Here is a 19,283-nt window from a genome sequence, read left to right as displayed (position 1 = left end):
TAGCCCTGATCTCTTACTTGAGTTCTAGACCTCTATACCCATCACCTGCTGTACATTTCTACTTAAATATCTTATGAACACTTTAGATGCATCATGACTAAATTTGTTCCCCTTCTGAATTTTATCATTTAATGGCCCTACTATCCACCCAACCCAAATCTGGGGCATCATCCTACTTGACCATTCTGTCTCCTAACAACCATTGATTGTAGCTTCTTGAAATTTCCTTAACCTAACCTTCCTCTCCATGCCATGTTGAAGGCACAGTAATCGCTCACTTGGATATTACAGCAGCTTCCTAATTCTTTACCATTAGTCTTATCCTAACCCATTCTTCACATATTGCTTCCAGAATGAGCTTTCCAAAAATTCTGATTTTGCTTTTCATCACTTCCAGGACAAGGTCAAGCTCTTCAGCCTGGCATACAAGTTTCTCTAATATGGCTTTTGCTGCCTTTTCAGTCTCAGCTCTTCTCACACTTCTGCCATTCTCTACATAGGCTGAACTCACAGTCCTCTGTTAGGCCAGGCTTATTCCTTTGTTCCTGTGCTGGGAATGTCTTCCCTTCGCTCTTTCCTTGTAAACCATTTTTATTTTTTTTAAGACAGCTCAGGGATCATCTTTAAGCTTTTCGACATTATTTCATTCAACCATCCCTCTTGTGGGCTCCTGGGTGTTCTATACAGATTTCTGTTATTGTACCAATTTGCTTATATGTCTGCCTCTCCTTCTAGTCTATGAGTTCAAGAATAGGGATCATATTTGATTCTTCTTTGTATCCTAGTGTTAGCACAAGACCTACCTAGGATAGCCAAATAAATGATAGTTACTGAGTGAGAGAGACTGAGCCTGAGTATGGAAGCACAGTGAAGCTATGACAAACCCCAGCCTTCCCTGAAGGAATTTAGCCAGGCTCTGAAAACCTTTGGGACAGGAAATGTCCTGGGTGCGCAGACAGGTAGAAGTTATGTCCCCAAAGACAGACTAGGAAATGGACTCAGCTGAGCAGAGGGATTGCTGCAGGACCTTTTCATTTATATCCCCTTCTCTCGGGTGGTGGCTATAGTTTCAGTCCCCGGGCTTCCTGCCCCGTGTACAGGGATGCCTTACGTCCCTTGCATAGCCTTGCATCCCCGGTCCCCCCCCCCCACCCCAGGCAGGAACCATTGAGGAGAAGATCTTCCAGCGTCAGAGCCACAAGAAGGCCCTGAGTAGCTGTGTGGTGGATGAGCAGGACGTGCAGAGGCACTTCTCTCTGGGCGAGCTGAAGGAGCTGTTTACCCTGGATGGGGCGAGCCTCAGTGACACACACGACAGGTGGGTGGAGTGCCCTCGCTAGCCATTATGTCTGAAGTCCCTGCACAGCATGGGATGTATGGTGACCACAGCTCTGTGCTCTGCCCTTAGGTTGCGCTGCCGCCGCTGTGTCAACAACCACCAGGTCAGGCCACCCCCCGATGGTTCTGACTGCACCTCAGACCTGGCTCAATGGAACCATAGCACTGATAAGCGGGGGCTCCGGGACGAGGTACTGCAGGCTGCCTGGGATGCTGCCACCACTGCCATCACCTTCGTCTTTCACCAGTGTTCCCATGAGGAGCAGCGGGGCCTCCACTGATAACCAGCTGGTCTGGGTATAGCTGTTAGAGGAAGGAGACAGGGCACCGGGGCTCCCTGCCCCATAGGGCCCTGCTGAATTTTGTTCTCTGGGAGAAAAAATCATCAAGAAGGGCTGCATGATGTTTGCCCAAAATTTATTTTATAAGAAAAACTTTTTTGGTTAAAAAAAGAAAGGAATAAAGGTATGAAAGGGACTGAGGCCTGGGAGCAGCATGGTGAGCCCAGCAGGGAAGAGGCCTGGTAGTGGGCACTCCTGTACTTCTCTAAAGCTTGGGTACCTGCTTGCGGCAGGAATGGAGGAACCCTGGAGCAGGCGGAGGGGAGCTGTCCTCAGTGACTGATGACCACTGCAACCTCCTGGCCCAGGGTTCCCAGGTTACTGAGTAAGGGACCCAAAGGCTCTAAACCCAGTTTGGGAATGCCTTTGCTGGGTCTCATCAAGGCCTCCAGAACCTCAGTGCAAGGGAAGAAGGAAAACAGAGAAAAAAAGGTGGCAGAAAGAGAAAGATAGAACGGGGAGTTGGGAGTTCTGGGCAGCCCATGCCTCAGCCCCTGCAAGCTGACGGTACTGAGCATGAGCCTGTGAGGCGTGGGCCCCATCACATGGTGCTGACATAATCTGCGAAGGCCTGGGATGAGTCCCACGAGTCACTAACCACGTGGCAGGTGGCCCGGAGCCGCCGGATGGCTTCCCTGGCTGTGACTGCATCCTGGTCCAGCCAGTTCTGGAAGAGGCGCAGGTGACCAAAGGCTCCACGGCCCCAGCGCTCCAGCCGCTTGGCGAACTCCAGAAGCCCATCTGGCTTGATGCAGTTGGAACTGGTAGGGATGAGATGAATTAGACACTCACGAAGCAACTAATCCTTGGTCTATGTCCCTGTAGGTCTATCTCTTGTCCCCCCTCCCTCTCTGCTCCCCCCAACCCCCACAAAGTATACCTGATGTCCAGCTGACACAGAGAGGAGGATGAATCCTCTGAGAAAACATCTGCCAGGGCCAGCAGTCCAGCATTCCCTGGGGAGAAGGGGAGAAATGTCGGTAACCTCCACCCATGAACCGGGAACAGGGTATCCCAGCCTAATTCTGGCTGGGGAAAAGCTCCACCTCCTGAAGTGCCAGCACACAACTATATTCTAACCCCCAAGTTCCCAGTGAAGAGGTCTGTGCCTTTATCCACTTGGTTTCTAGGTTAAGGCTTTGGCTCCTTCCCCCTCTCCCTCTCCATTCCCAGGGCCCTGCCCCCACCCAGGCGGTTTCCTGGCAGCCGGAGGCCCTTCAATGTGGAGTTGCCCTTCATAGCAGCAACCATCTCAGGCAGAAATTGGGCCGGGCGCTTCTCAAACAGACGGCAGAAGGAGAAGGTAATTTCTGTCAAGAGAAATTAGAAAACATTCTGTTGGCTGCATTAGGAATGGTGCTGCCCCTCCTGCCCCAGTTGAACTTAGCAAGGGATGTGAACATTTTATAGAGGCCCCAAAAGAGAAAGGAATTTGTCTAAGACCCCAACTAAGGCTAAAACTAAATCGGTATTCAAACCAGAGATTGAGCCTGGATGTTCACTGTAGGGAGAGTCTGCACGGACATTCACTTCTTTCCCTCATCCATTGACTGCCCTCTATGCAGCGATGGGAATTAGAGACAAGCCTGTGAGGGCACATTTATTCCTCTCTACTACAATCATTTCTATCAGCCACTGAAAGATTAAAAACTTGGGTTAGGCTCTCTAAAAGGGAGTTATTTCCCATGGATAGTGGAGGAGGAGTTGAGTTTGGGACCTTAGAGAAGGAAGGTCATGCAGTTTCTATTAACTTTTATAGTTGAGGACATAAAACCAACAAACAACAAAAACCAAACAGTGGCTCACTCAATGAGACAGTGCAGAGCCGCAATGAGGCCTCAGGAATGCCCCAGGTTTTAGATAAAGAACTTACCTTGAAGAGTCAGATTCTGTAGCAAAAAGAGCACCTCGCTCTGACAGTCAGCCAGATTCATGTCGTGGAAGCTCAGCCTCTTCAGGGCTATATTGTACTCTGGATGGGGGCAGAGGCCATGGGCCTTAGCTTTTCCAAAGAACAATGCAAGGTCCCCTCCTACCCTCCTTTTACCATTCTAGCTGGGTCTTACCTTTGAGTGTCTGCAACACAAGTCCAAAATCCTGGGGAGAGGCAAAAGTGGCGCTATCCAGGGACAGCTGCTGCAGAGAACCTGAGGCCTTCAGTACAGAGCAGAGCAGTGGGGCTGGCTGGGCTCCTCGTGGAAAACCCATCTCCAACTGTTCCAGGCAGTTTTCTGGACATGGTAGGGAGAGTAGATTCCAGCTGGTCATCTCTACTTCACTCCCATCCTGTCCTTAAGGGATTCACTAAAAATTCATTTATATATCTACTTGTCCATCAGTGCCTACCATGTGGCTAGGCACTGTTCTACATTCTGGGAATAAAGCACTAAATGTAAAATTTAGTCCTTAGCTTTATGGTGCTTTTAGTCCAGGAAGACTAGACTACTCAGACAAGCAAATATGAGTATGCAGAGTGGTGGGATAGGAGACATACAGGGACTAAGGGAACATAGCAGGGGGACCTAATCTAGTCTAACAGTTGTGTTCTTGGTTCAGACCTCTTTTCTGGAGACTGATAATGCCATGGTCACTCCCTACTGGGCTTGTGGTCTGGGCCCTGTCTGGCCCATGGTTATTTTTAAGAACAGGCTAAAGAGGGAACAGATTCCAGATAAGCCAGGAATAAGTGGTGGCAGGCCTGAATTGGAGATCTTTCTGCCTTCCGCACACAAATGCACTTGCATATTTGTGTAGACACACACGTACGCATACACAGTGCTTCACCTGGTATGTCTTCATCCCCAATTATGTGGCTAGGGGGCCCTGCATTCCCTGGCACAGCAGGGTTGTCCCTTTGGCTGGGGTGGTCAACACGAATAGAGAGGACCCGCAGCAGGGGCAGGGCTCGCACAATGGCACGTGTCAGCTCCAGGATGGGCAGTGGTGAGAACAGGTCACTGAGATGCAGGGCACGGAGGCGGCATCCAGCCTGGCCGGACAAGGCCCGCAGGCTGTCCAGGAGGCGGAAGATGTTAGAGCCCAGGCCTACGGCAGGAAAGAGTGATTTGGGAGTGTCAGCAAGGGTAATATGCAGAGACAACTGCAAATATTTCTAATGATAACTATAAAATCTCAAGCTTTGGATCAGATTATTTAAAATCATTTTCTCAACTTTTCATCCATTGTCTTGCTTTTTCCTCAGGTAACCAGAAAACTGATGTCTACTGTACTGGGCCATGCCCTCAAGCATCAGTTAGGGCAGAGTCACAGAACAAGATAGGATGTGGTGGGGCAGCATGTAGCTGGCAACTGGACGATAGGCCCAGACAGCAGCAGAGGTCTCTGGACTTTTCCTATAGGTCCTGGGGAACAGCTGTAAACTAAGGAGAGTGACAATGACCCAATGAAGTACCTTAAAAGATTCATTGTGTAGATATGGGTCAGAAAAGGATAACCACATCCCACAGAAGGGGTTATGGTTAGGAGGCAGTTGTTTAATGCCACAAAGCAAGTAATTCCTTGGGACCTGTTCCCTTGTCTCCCCTTGGGTTGAGTAGGCTCCTATTTATTCATTCAACCAAACCTTACCCAGCAATCAGTAAATAGGTTTTTCTGCTACACAGTGGTGAGCAGCAGATCGTGTTCCTAACTGTATAGGCTGATGAAAAAATGTGTGATGGGAACTTGGGAAGTAGAGTACTGTGGAAGTACAAAGGATGGGTGGGTACTTAACAGCCAGTTCAGCTTAAGTCAATGCAGGTTTTCCAGGTGAGTCCTAAGGAACATAAAGGATCAGATTAGGATGGGCTAAAAGAAGTGGCAGAGAGAACCTGGAATATATAAAGGCCTGAAGGAGAAAAAGTGACAGGATCCAAGAACTGAAAAATATTCAAGTAGCAGGTGTATAGTTTTAACAGGTAGAGTGTTCAATATACAACTACAGAGGTAAGCAGGCGTGAGAACATAAATGACCCTATAAGTAAAATTAAGATGTATAGTGATGAAACCATTGAAGAGTTTTTAAATGAATGAATGACACTTGCATTTATGAAAAAAAATCTTGGGTCACAGTGTAGACAGTGGATTGTATGGCGAGTATGGAGTCAGGAGTAACGGTCAAAATTATGAATCTGGATGAGAAGTAATGGTAGCCTGAATTAAGGATGTGGAGATGAAGAAATAAATGGATTTGAGAGATAGGTGGGAAACATAGGAACTGGTAACTAAATATATGTGGGTAAGAGAAAGAATCCAGTTTGCTTTTGGGCAACGGAGTCACCTGTGATGTCATTGAGAACAGAAGGAGCAACGTATAAAAGGAAGAAGATATGTTCAGGTTGGGGAGCTTCTGGTTTATGAAGTGATGCTACGGTATCTAGTAATCAGCTGGATAAATGGGTCTGGAGTTTAGGAGAAAGATCTTGGCTAATGTCATAGAATGGGGAGTCTTCAGTACACTTGCCTTCTGAAACCAAGGGAATGGACAAAATTGTCCAACAAGTGTGTAAAGCTGGAGAGCTCTGAGGAACTCTGAACATTAAGAGAGAAGTAGTGTCCAGAGAGGGAGGAGGGGAAAAAAATCAGATTTTGAGAAAGTGGAAATGAGAGTACTTCATGAAGACGTGAATAGCAAAGAACTCATATGAGGACTGAAAAGTGTATATTGAACTTTGGAGACGTAGGTCTTCATAATAGTGGGGATAGGAGTGTGCTGCAAGAGGAGATAACATGACTCAAGGTTGTGAAGGACAGGAGAGAATAGGACAGTAGTTAATAATGGAATAGAGAGAGGTGGTGGTGGTAGATTTTGGTGAATACCTGATTTAATGTTTAAATGGGGAGCGAGAAGGGAGGCAGCATTAAGTAGTGGTTTAAAAGCATGGATTCTGGAGCCAGGTTGCCTGAGTTTGAATCCTGGCTCTATAATTTACTAGCTAGGTTATCCTGGGCAAGTCAGTTGACCTCATAGGGTTGTAAGGATTTAGTTAATGAGAATACTTAAAATATGCCAGACACATACTAAGCGGTATATACAAGTTAGCTATTATTACTAAGGCATTTAAAAAACAAGCTTTCCTAAGGTGAGGGTATGGGTCCAGAGCACAGGACGAAGAATTCGCCTTAGATAGGATTTCTTCCACTGGCGAAGGAGGAAAGGATGAAAGCAGATATAGGAGAGCTTATAGGCTAGTTAACAGTAAGTTGAAGTAGTTCATGTGTGATGGCTTCTATTTTCTGTGAAGTAGGAAGTCAGGTCATCTGCTGAGAGGAAAAGTGGGAAGGGTTTGGAAGTGGTACAGGAGGAATGGGAGCTGACATTGCAAACAGGATTTGTCTAAGGTTGATGACTGTGTAGTAGCACCCATCTGCACAGTTGTGTGATGTCTAGCAGTGCAGTGCAACCTAGGCAGATTCCTGGATTTAGCCAGTTGAAGTTTGGCTAGCTGGACATAGCCAGGAGGAGAGAACTGCTGTGCATGTTGCTGGTCTGATAAAATATGCCCCCCACCTCCTTGTCTGTACAGCTCTTTTGATATATGACGGGTGTGATCCATTTTCAGCCCTGGCGGGTTTGCACACGCTATACTCCCACCTGCCCTTGGATTGCCTACCGTATCTAAAATGTACTCATTCTTCAGGTTCTCACTGCCCCTCAGGAACCCGGGTTTTAACTATAAATCAAGCCTGTAGACCTCATGTTCCTCTTCCCTAGCACCGACAGCCTGCCACTACATGTGTGTGCCTTCTGCCTCACAGGGAGGCAAGCCGGGCCATATCTCCAGCTTCCTGCTTATACCCTGTTCCCTTTAATAGGATTGGGCATACAGCTGGTGCTGCTGGGAGACCCAACCCCTGACCCTCTAAGGCACTCACCATTATAGGATAGTGTGAGGCTCTCCAGTGACACCCAGGAGCTCAGCAGGTGGCACAGTGTCAGAGCCGCCTCTGTGGAGAGTGGAACTGTGAATAGCTCCAAGGTGGAAATGCTGCGGAATCGTTGGGAGGCTTCCAGTGCTGGAAGCCCCAGGCAGCTGGGATCTGATCCATCCAAAGCTCCACAAGCCACTTCCCCGATCTCCATCTCTTCCCCATCCTCCTTCTCACCAGCCACAATGAAAACAAAGTCATACAGGTCTTCAGACTCTGCTCCAGACCCCTGACGAGTGCGAGCACCCTTCTTCCCTGCAGCTCGCTTAAAACGCTTTAGGGGTTTAGGCTGTGGGGCTGAGCTAGCTGGAGCCCGTTTGGACGAGGATGTGGAAGAAGAGGGAGAGGCAGAGGAGGTGGTGGCTGGAGCAGAGCGTGGCTGCTTGGTGCCAGGAGCCTCATGGGAGGTGGCTGGAGGGTGCAGCTCCCTTTTAGGGTCTATCCCGCCTGCTCTCAGGCTCTCCTGTGCGCTCCTGCGGGTAACCCGAGTGGCAGGTACAGCTCTGGCTGTCTGCTTAGCTTCGTTCTTCCGCCGGGAAGCCATCAGGGCTGCAGCACATCGCTCAGCAGCATCCCGGCGAGGCCTGCGTGAGCCGAGCAGGAGGGACCCTTCATCTCGGGATGGGGCCCGGCCTCTGGACGCCTCTCCACAGAGGCGGCAGGGCGGGCCACCAGGGCCTGGCTGCCAGAAGCCAGCACTCATGGTCAGGATTAGGATGAAAAGGGCTGACTCAGGCACAGGCCAGGAGTATAGGGACACCTGGCTGACAGCCCCATGATGAATAAGCTGATGCAACAGCTGTCGGAGTGACTGCTGAGCAGCCACATCAGAGAACAGCAGGTGTCGGAACTTGAGGGTGTGTAGTGAACTGGCCAGGGTCTCCAGGACCCTGCGGTTGGGCTCTGCCACCAGCTCTGTTGCACCCTGCAGCATGTTGCAGATGGTGAGCTGCCGGACATGGCGGGAGCTATGCAGAAGAGGCGAGAAGCGCTGGTCACAGAGACGCCTGTCAGAAGACACATCGATGGTCCCACGTAGAACATGGGAAAAAAAGGCCTCCATAAACTTGGCTCGCCAACAGGTCACACTCTGAAAGCAGAGAACACGCCAGACAGCTGTGATGCTAAGTGCAACCCATGGAGCCATCATCATCCGTTTCCTTGCTTCCAATAGCTATTTACTGTGCCAGGCAACATTCTAAATTTACACAAATTCGTGTAACCCTCGCATTATTGAGGCATGTGTTACTATTAGCCCCATTCTACAGGTAAGAAAACCAAGGTGCAAAGTTTGTTATTGCCTGTGGTTACACAGGTAAGCAGCAGAATCCAGATTTGAACCCAGGAAATGTGGTTCCAGAGACCAGTTTGCTCTCGTTCCTCTCAAGTGAAACACTCAATCCTATAACTTCTTCCATGTGTGTAGAACTTGACCCCAACTTTCCATTTTTACACTACCACATTTGTTCAGAAACCTTATTACCTCACACCTGACTACTTCGTTAGTTTCCTGATTATTCTCCCTGTCCCCTTTTCCCCTTCTCAAACTTTTGCACAAGTCCACTGGATTTATCTTTGTGAAATACCTCTGATTACATTATTCTGCTTTAAACCCCCCAATGTTCACTGCCTAATTTGAAGCTCTTCAGGCTGGCAGGGAAAACCCTCCACAATATGACCTCTGCCTACCTGAGAAGCTTTACTTCCTGCATCTCCTTCCATGAATGCTTTGCTCTGGCTAAATCGGTCACTGACCCAAACCCGCCTTCTATGTCCTTTCTTACATCTGCCCAAAATGCTGTCCCTTGCCAAACCAAATAGACTTCCTGAAAGAATGTACTAAAATTTAATTCCTTCAAGCTGTTAGTCTTTCTTTGTCCCCGCTTCTCCCGACCCCTGCCTCTTGTTGGGACTACTCAGGTCTTGGACTTTGGTAGACATGCCTCATGGTGTTGAGTCTCTGCCTGTGTACATGTCTTATCCCAATCAGAAATTCCTGGACAACAGGGATCAAATCTTAAGATTCCTTTGTTTTCAAGGCAGTAGTTACTTGCTTCGATGGATGAGACTTTATCAGACTATCCTGATACATTTAGAAGAACTTGAGTGCAAGTGATTTTGAACCTTTAATGCACATCAGAATTTACTGTGAGGTTTTCCAAAATTAATGAGCCAGGTACCCAGACTTGGACATTCTGTTACATCTGACATAAGGTCCACGCATAATTTTTTAAAAAATCATCCCCCCCAAAATTTGATGTATATTAGAGGTTAGGAATAACTTCTATCTGCCCCCAAAGGGCAAACTGAAACAAAGACTTCCCTAAGTCCCCATTCTTTTTTAAGGTACAGTAGCAAGTCTGCTGACTTGGATACAGGTGCCAGCTCTGCCACTGTTCTCTGGACCTTTCTGAACCTCTCTTCAACTGTAAAACCTGCTTCACAGGTTTGTTGTGAAGATCAAATTAGGCAGTGAAAGTTAAAGCACTTTGTAAACTGTCAATTACAAAATGTTGCTTCTGCTGCTGCTAATTAACCGAAACTGGCAATGTGGACATGATGGAGGCAGAACCTGTTAAGTGGATACTTAGCCTCAAGTAAAGGTAGTGGGGGCCTGAGGGTTGCCCAAAACTTTAAGTCACTTTGGTACTTACCCTGCCTCCATGCACTCCCTTATATCAGAGTGATCCTCTATACCTGAGGTTCTTGGTAGGAGCTGGGCCCCTATTCTCAGGCAAAAATGTCATTCCTTTGGCCCTCACTCTTCCCCAAGGCTGCCTGCTGTCATAGGAATGACTTCATGCTTGAGATAAATGCATGGAAACAAGAGAAGGACCTCTCACCAGCAGCAGAGTAGGGTCATTAGGGGAGCAGGAAAAAATACCTGGCAACCATATCTCTACTCAGCCTTGAATGAAAGCAGGGGGTTATTCCTGAATCCTTCAAATCCTACTTTACGAGCACTTTTCTTACATTTGTTGGCCCACGTTCACAGCTTTGAAAAACACTTGGTAGGTAACCCTAGCAAGGCTTCAACTTCACAGAGATAGTCAAATGATTATAGATCTGAGTCTAAAATATGGACAAAGATGTGAACCAAGATACTGTGGCTGTTTCTGACCATGAGGCATGTGGAGTATATAGTTTAGATAACTAAATACTGGGATTTTTAGATAGTTGAAGACACTGGGATGATGACAATGGGAGAGAACATCTGAAATTGGAACACTGCAGATATGACTTTAGTGCGAGCATATGACAGTGATTAGGAGCATGCACTCCAGAGCCAGACTGCCTCAACTTGGGACTTGGTCTGCCATTCACAACTGTAACCTCAGGCAAGTCACGTCGCCTCTTTCTGCCTAAATTATACATCATAGAGTTGCGAGGACTAAATGAGTATGTATAGTTAGTTATGAAAACTACCTCAGTAGTTTTTTTCTCATGAATTTATGCATGAGCAGATAGCAGCTCACTGCATTTTGTTCCATCATTACCTTTTAGAACAATCTGCTAAAACTGCAAAGCTGAAAAATACCTGAGATCTAGTCCAAGCCACTCATTTTATGGACTTACACACTATAGCTCAGACAATGCAAAGTGATTTAAATACTTCCTTTTGAGTGACAGCAGGGGAAATGAAGCACCACCAAAGAGGTGAAATGACATTTACCTACCAACACAATCCCTGGCCTATCCATAAAAGGATGGCAGCTCAGGCATTGGTGGGGGAGGAAGTGTGTGTACAAATGAAGGAGAACTAAATATTTTCTTGTACTAAACTGTTAGAGCCTGCAAATGTTCATAAACTATTGTCCGCTGTTGCTTTTCTAATAGAAATATTGTTTGTGGAAAGATAAATAAAAAATCATGTGTAAACCAACTCTTTGGAGTATATATGCATATGTGAATAGCTTTATATATATATATATATATATATATATATATATATATATTTTTTTTTTTTAACTTTCATTTATTTTAAGTGTGTTTTTCCAGTAGTTGTTTCAATCTAGTTGCGAGGGCATGGCTCACACTGGCCCATGCGGGGATCGAACTGGCAACTCTGGTGTTATGAACGTCATGCTCTAACCAACTGAGTTAGCTGGCCGCCCCTAGATATTTGTTTTGAAGTTTCAAAGGTTGGGTTTTTTTGAGCATTATACCACCATATCATTAAACATTTTTACCACCATGTATTTAAGTACTTTTAGAATATGACTTTATTAATATTTTGAAAATATGGATGTACTATATTTAATAATTCCTCTGTGATTGAATATTTAAATTTTTTCTAGCTTTTTGATATTAAACTTTGCTGTAATGGACATCTGGAAATCTTCATGAGTATCTAAATTTTTATATACTATAAATTCTAAGTAGAATTTCTAGTCAAAGAATTTAATTGTTTTAAAGACTGGACAATTATCACCAGATTGCCCAAGAAAGTTGTAACATTTCTGCTCCCACCAATAGCATATTAAAATGCAAGTTTTACCCACCCCTGCAATTACCTTTTAAAACAAAACCAACTCAAAACAAGACTTTATAAGAGGTACAATTTTACTTTCCCATTTTTTTATTATTTATGAGATGGAACATTTTTTACTTTATTGGAGATTGTTGTATATTTTGTGACTTGTCCAAATCTTTATTTTATTTATGGGGATGTTCACCTTTGTCTTTTCTCTGTATCCCTGTTTTGCCAATGTTGTTGCAAACATTCTTTCCCAGTTTATGTACCTTTTAAATTGTATTTATAGTATTGGCATTTTTTATAGTCAAATATGTCCATTATTTTTTTATTTGGTCCTATTCATTTAATAGCACTCTCCATCCTGAGATTAGATAACCAGTCACCTTTATTCATTTTTCAGTTGTGTTGTGCTTGTACTTTTTATAATTTAATCTTTAATCCATATAGAAATTATCAGAGTATATTGTAAAGTGAGGCTCTATTTTTTCCAAATGATTAATTACTAGAGAACCATTTTCTGAATAATCCTTCATTTCCATATTGCCACACCAGTACTACACAGAAATACTATTGCTTTATAAGCAGTCAGGTACTATGTCTACCTTGCTCACCACTGTATCCCTAGAACCTAGCACAGTACCTGGAACTGAATAAGCATTCAGTAAGTGTTTTTGAATCATGAATGAAGTGAAGGTTACTGTCATGCAAAAGTGGGAAGCAGAAGAAGACACCCTCTGGAATGGATATGCTCCAAGTCAGGACCTCTATCTAGGTTACCGTTAGGTCACCAAACCTGGGGCTTCCTAAATGTTCTGAAATGCTCTGAGACAAGAAAACAAGTTAACAAATAGACATTCTTTTCCAGGAAGCTTGAGATAATGTTGGACAAAAAGCTTTCTTCAAGAGAAAGATATTATAATTTCCATCATGAGCTAGTCAACATGCTTCTTAGGAAACATTGGGATAGTCAATGTCATGTTTCTTTAAAGGTTGCAGGAAGCCGTTACTGTTTTCTAATATTCTTGTGTTCACTTCTCTTCCTCATAAGGCCTAATTCCTGTAGTACATAGTGACTGAGGATTTTGTTGGGCCTTAGTGTCATCACACTGAACTCCAGGGGTGGGGTGGTGTCCAGATCTGGAAACAGAAAAGCTGAAGGATATGGAGCTGAATATTACTGAATCCAGTGCGTCCCCAGAAATTCAATCTCCAATTCCTGATGAGAGCTTGTTTTCTTGTCATTTGGCCTCATTCACCATATAAAGCCCAGTTCAAATACTCCTTGCTAGGAAAAACTTTCTTGCTCCCTTCTCCCTCAGCCTTCTTGCTACTCTCTATCACATCACTTATCCTACCATATATGATGTATCTGTTTGTAGTTTTCTCCACTAAACTGGTAGTTCCTCAAGATTAGGGACTGTGTCTGTACTTCCAATATCTAGAATAAGACTTGGTATGTGGTAAGTTTTAGTAAATGTTTATTGAATTCAATCTGTCCTGTTACCTAATTAACCAAATTATGGTGCAGCAAAAGAAATTCTGCTTAAATGAAAGCTCTGGTGAGTTGTATCTGAACCAATGAATATAACAGAATCTCAGGGTTAAAAGGAGCCCTAAAAGTCACCTTGTCCAACCTCTCTTACAATGCTGAACTTCCTCTACAGTACACTCGTGTCAAGTAGTTATACAGGAACTATTTGAACACTTAGAGATGGGAAGCTTATTACCTCTGGAATTAGCTTGTTTCCTCACTAATAAGCTCAGAGTTTAAAAGTTCTATTTTCCGTTTAGCAAAAATTTATCCTCTTTTAGCTTCCACCCAGAACAAGTCTATTAATCCCTCTTTCATAAGACAACCCTTCAAATATTTCATGACAGTTCATGTTTCCCAAGTCTTCTCTTTCAGGAAAAACATCTCCAGTCTTCCAAATGTGACTCACATGATGTGGCTTTGACTTCTTTCTCCATATTCCAGGAGTAGCCTGACCACTGCAGAACCAGGCAGGTCTATCATTCCCCTTGTCCTTCGGCCTATATTATAGTACATTAGTTCACACAGTTCAGGGTACAGTCTTTATATGAGTGGCTTCAGCACATTGTTGACTAAAACCCCTTAATCTTTTTTATACAAGCTGCTAAGCCAGACACCATCCACTCTCTACCCTGTGAGGTCATGCAATTGGAATTTTCTAGACTCAAGTGAAGAGTTGGTTTATCCTGTTAAATTTCATGTTAAGTTTGACCATTGCTCCAACCCTGTCAAGACTTCTATGAATCTGGGTTCTGCCATCCATTGTAATCACTACCTTTCCCTGTTTTGTGTCACATGCAAACATGGTGAGCAAGCAAGTCAGTGACAAATGCCAATGGTAAAGTACCTTCTGACAAGCCATCAGAGCCCTCCTCCCAAATTCACTCCATCCCTGTCCCTGTGCTTTACCAGTGCCCAACTTAAGTTTGTGTGCTATTCTTGCTTTCACTGTGCAAAGTCAGGCCAGAGTTCCACCTGGTGCCTTAACTTACTTCCAGACTGGAAGGCCTTGTCTTCATCAGCTCATCCCATAGTCGGCGCCAGATGGCCTGAGTGGAGAGGCCTGTAGGGAGAAATGTCACATTTATTTGGCCGCTCCTTGGCCACCATGAATGAAGGATATCATCAACCTCTTAATATTGTCCTTCTTTGGGTTCACAGGAGCAATACGGCAAAGTGGCAAAGAGCACTGGCTCTAAAGACACTGTCGAGGTTTAAATATAAGCAAACTACACTCTTACTGGGTGACCTTGGGCAAGTTGTTTATTTTTCTGTACCTGTTTCCTTATATGTAAAATGTAGTTAATAATAGCTATTTCATTAAATTGTTGAAAAGATTAAATAAGTTTCTCCAGGTAAACTTCCTAGAACAGTGCCTGGCACATCAGGTTAGTTAGATAAATGTTAGCTCTTAACAGACATGTCCAATGTCGGGTTTGGGAGGCAGCTTGCTAAACTAGAAAAACTAAGATTCAGAAGATCTGGGTTCTAGTCTGGCTTTGCTATTTGCAATTGTAGTGTGCCCGTGGTCTCACTTTTATTAGTATAATAGCAATCATATACTTGCTTTGTGTTTCACAGGACACTGTGAGGAATCAGAAAGTAGATGTGAGGGTACTTTTTAAAAAGAAAGTTCTATGCAAATATCTGGTGTGATATTTACCTGAATAACATATGATGCCTCGCTTATAATCACTGACTGAGAAAGAGATAGAAAGACACTCACCTTTCTTGAGGGCAGTTTCCTCAATCCTCTCCAAGTAATATATATTGAGCAGAGGTAAGATGCTTTGAAGTATTGGACCTGGGAGGGCTACAAAAACCAAAACACAAAATTTACTGTTTTCTTCCATGGTTCCAAGCATTACTTATCCTATTGGAAAAGAAAATAGAAGGGCAGACTTCTCATTTGACAAATGGAATCTGTAGAAGTTAACCTAAGTCTAATTCAAACTCTGGTTCACTTATCTTCAGCTACTTAGTTGGCAGCTGGAATTTCAGGGCCATACACATCTACAGGGGTGAGATAATCCCACAAAACAAACTGATACACTCATTTGGGAGCTGGTCAGTTTACCTCTGCCCAAGCATAATGAACCATTTTGCATTTAAAAGGTCCTATTGAATATGTGTGATAAAAAAGTCCTTCATAATCGGGGCCCCACTAACTTCTCCAGCTGCCTGCTATGCCTCCTACACTTCAGCCACACTAAACTACTTTTATTCATTTATCTAACATGTCACACTGTTTTCTGCCTCTGTGCATGAGATCCACTTTGTCATGCTGTTCTCTCCAACAGAAATATTCTTGCCACTTCCAGCATATCAACCATTCATCTTTCAAGTATCACATGCCCTTTAATAAGCCTTTCCTGAATTCCCTTCCCACTCTTCCAGGTTGGCCACTTCCATCCTTTGGGTCCCCACTATACCCTAAACTAGTACTTCCCTATGAAGAATGGAAATAATTAGGCTCTATATTCTAAATTCAATATATCTTAAAAACAAAACCTGCTTGTTGACTTCCCTAGATCTGAGAAGCATTACAGTATCACGGCTAAATGGTTTAGTCTATAGAGCTGCACAAAACTGGGTGAAATCCTGATTGTATTACATAGTTAATCGTGAATCCTTGGGCAAATTAACGTCTTTAAGCCTAAATTTCCTCAATTTTAAAATGGTGATAATAATAATTACCTCATAACATTGTTGTGAAAATTAAAGAATATCATGCTTGTAACCTTTTTAAGACCATGCTTAGCCATAATAGGTTCACTAAATATTACAATGATTATTCGTATGCTGTCAATAGCATCTCTGTCCAGCCAAGAATAAGTCTAAGATCCTGGAATACACAATATCTAAGGAATATCTTTCAACACTTCCATTCCAGGGTTTTCTTTTATCTTTATTTGTAGAATAACTGAATTTTGCTCTCCAAGAGTCTAACAATTCTTTGTACATAGTAGATACTCAATGTACCTGCTGAACGAAAGCACTTAATTCCCTATGCTATTGCACTAATGTAAGCTCTCTATTGGATTCACAATCAAGTCCAAGCTCCACATCCTGGCATTCAAGGTCTAACATACCTATTCTCCTGCAGTTTCCTCATTGTATCCTTTCCTGCTGCCTCTACTCACTTTTCCCTCCTCTCTACCCACACAAAGCAAGACCAGTCCACTACCTGCAGGAAGCCCTTCCTGGCTGTTAGCCCACAGGCCTCTTACTTGGTCTGACTTGATCCAGCGTTTGCTGGGTGACTGTTCACCTGGGCTGGCCCCTGGGAGCTCTTCCTCCTCGCTCTCCAATCTGCTCCCCTCTGTTTAGCCATCCCTTCCCGGAGCCACAGGGATTCGAATCCCCTATTACCCACCAATTCCCCTCTTCCTTTCTCCATTCTTCTTAGGCCAGGGTCTCTCTTGCTTCTTTCCAGCCTACACCCTTAATACTGCCCCTTCCCTACTTGGGGCCTCCACACCCAGTCCTCTTCCCTCGCAGCCACGTCCCGCCTCTGAGAAGGTCCAGGCTGCACACCCAGCTCCTCTCTGCCTCCGTCCACTTACCCCAGGACTTTTCTGAGTGCCCTGCCCAGGTCCACTGAGACCTTCCTCCCATTCCCCAATGTCAGCCTGACCCTCTCTTCTCACTTGGTGGCTCAGGGCCTCCAAAACCCCCTTCCCCACCAGGAATGAGGTATCCTACCAGTCTTTCCCTAGTACACGAAGACATTTGGGCGTCTTCGGGATACCCCATCCCCACCACACCGAGCGCCTTCCCGCACCCCTGGGCCTCCTTAACCACCACCCACAGCCTTGGGGCTTACTCCCCCTGCCGACCCCCCCACCGCCGCCCCCAAACTCCGGGGCCCTACCTCCGCACCCATCCATGCCCATGGTGCAACGCAAACCCCATCCCAGGACCACAAGCTCTCACTCCTAACCTCCCCAGGGCCTTCCTCCTGGCAAAGACGCCCCCCCCCACGCCTGCGGTCCTTAGGCCCCCCTCCCACCCCCACCCCCAAGACCCAGGGCCTCCTCTCCTGCCACCCCCCTCCCCCGGGCCCGGGGCCCGGCCTGTGAGCTCCTCACTCAACGCCAGCCCTGGCTGGACCCCACCCCCTCACACCACCGGTCTGTCAGGCCCCAGGCCTCCCTTGTCCTGGTGCGGGAAGGCCTCAGCTCCCCCACGCCGCCGCACCCGCACACCCGGGCCCTCACTCGGCTGTCTTTCCCCCTATCAGTCCTCACAACGCGGGCCCGAGTTTTCGTCAGCGGCCGCGCTGCGACCGGCGGTGCCCACCCCACAGCCAGGCCTCCTCGTGCCCGTGAGGCTTCAGGCCCCCTGGCCTCCGTCGTGCTCCGCGGCCCCCCAGCCGGGCTGCTCATTTCGCCCTCCCCGGTCCCTCAGCTCGGCGCCCAGGCCGCCGCCTTTGCTGCTCAGCCCGGGCGCCCTCCAGCCAAGCCGGGCCCGTAGGTACCCGCGCTCTCAGGCCTGGGGCCTCCTTTCACTCCCAGGCGGACCAAGGCCTCCTAGCGGCGACGCGCCCCCTCCCAGTCCGGAATCCCCGGGCCGTAGCCCCGCCTGGGGCCTCCTTGGCCCTTCCCGCCGGTCCGTCATTCTAGCCTCCTTCTCTCGCCAGCCCGCTCCGCGCGTCCCTTCTCCGGCTCTCGGGCCCTTCCTCGCCGCGCAGGCCACTCTGAGTGGCCACCGGCGCCCCCCGCCTGGCCCGTCAGTCCGTCGCTCAGTCAGCCTGGCACCGAGGCCCCGGCCGTCAGTTCTGTCCCTACGGCCCCGGGCCGTCAGACAGGCCGCGGCGCCCCGAGCCTTTCGGCCTTTCTCCCGGCCCCGTCGCCTCACTTCTCGATCCACCGGGCCACCCTCGCCCATCAGCTTGGCCCCCGGGGCCCCGGCACCCATGGTGTGTCAGGCAGATACCGGAGGCCCCTCACCCTCAGTCAGGTTGGGCTGCCCCGGGCCTGGCCTCCCTGCCTTAGGCCGGGCCTCCCAGCCTCGGCCCCCGCCCCCAAACGCCGGGCCATCCTTGCGGGTCCGCGCAACACGCGAGACTCCGCAGCCCAGTCCAGCCCGAGTGTCAGTTGGGTGCCCACAGCCCGGCCCGTCAGCCCAGCCGCTGTTGTCCGGGCCCTGCCGGCTTCGCCCCAGACCGGGCCTCCTGGCCTCGCCCCCCGCGCCCCCCAGCCAGGCCGCTGTGCGGGTCTATCTGCCGGTTTGGTCCCGGTCTTTACTCTGCCCAGCCCGGTCAGTCACGGAATTCATGCTCCGACCCAACGGTCTGGCTTCCAGTGCCCCGGGCTGGGCCTTGCCCCGGGCCTCCCGGCCTCGCCCCCCGCGCCCCCCGGCCGCTGGGCCGCCTCCGCTCGTTGCCAGAGATAGCCCCTCACCCCGCGACTTACCCCACACCCCGCTCTCCAGAACCCCCATATGGGCGCTCACCGCCCGCCCGCACAGCTCGAACAGGGCGGGGGGAGCGCTGGGGCCCGAGGCCGAGCTCTTCGCTGGCGCCGCCTCCCGGGACGTGGCCTCCATGGTCGTTGCCGCCGCTACCTCACAGAACCAGCAACTCCGGGCGCGCCAGGCCTCGGGCGCCGCCATCTTGGGGAGGTGCGCGAGCCCGCGAGTGACAGAAGCGGACCGCCATCTTGAA

At 47.5% G+C, this 19,283-nt stretch overlaps 2 protein-coding genes across 5 annotated transcripts in view; one reads left to right on the top strand and one right to left on the bottom strand.

The window, feature by feature from the left end:
• The window catches only part of RAD54L (RAD54 like), a gene marked incomplete at its 5' end in the record, with an annotated part of 24,752 nt that extends 23,002 nt beyond the window's left edge, over positions 1-1,750 (top strand). The window contains 2 exons of the mRNA XM_081055894.1: positions 1,158-1,318; positions 1,409-1,750. Of these exons, the coding sequence (XP_080912020.1) occupies positions 1,158-1,318; positions 1,409-1,619 (372 nt within the window). The 3' untranslated portion in view covers positions 1,620-1,750. The remainder of the gene's footprint in view (positions 1-1,157; positions 1,319-1,408) is intronic.
• Positions 1,739-19,283, bottom strand: LRRC41 (leucine rich repeat containing 41). 4 transcript variants are annotated; one of them, XM_081055890.1, is made up of 10 exons: positions 19,033-19,283; positions 15,342-15,428; positions 14,608-14,678; positions 7,554-8,697; positions 4,464-4,724; positions 3,746-3,910; positions 3,553-3,651; positions 2,867-2,989; positions 2,560-2,635; positions 1,739-2,440 (listed from the first exon to the last, which is right to left on the bottom strand). In XM_081055890.1, the coding sequence occupies exons 1-10, from the start codon at positions 19,229-19,231 to the stop codon at positions 2,221-2,223; spliced, it is 2,445 nt and encodes an 814-aa protein (XP_080912016.1). In that variant the 5' UTR covers positions 19,232-19,283; the 3' UTR covers positions 1,739-2,220. The 4 variants fall into 4 exon arrangements, with proteins under 4 accessions (XP_080912016.1, XP_080912019.1, XP_080912018.1 ...); XM_081055893.1 differs by lacking the exon at positions 19,033-19,283 and adding an exon at positions 18,568-18,921; XM_081055892.1 differs by lacking the exon at positions 19,033-19,283 and adding an exon at positions 18,096-18,160.

Source organism: Rhinolophus hipposideros (genome assembly GCF_964194185.1).
Source record: "Rhinolophus hipposideros genome assembly, chromosome: 8".
Classification (NCBI taxonomy): Eukaryota; Metazoa; Chordata; class Mammalia; order Chiroptera; family Rhinolophidae; genus Rhinolophus; species Rhinolophus hipposideros.
Note: the sequence above shows the minus strand (reverse complement) of the source record. Positions and strands in the feature narration are given on the sequence as shown.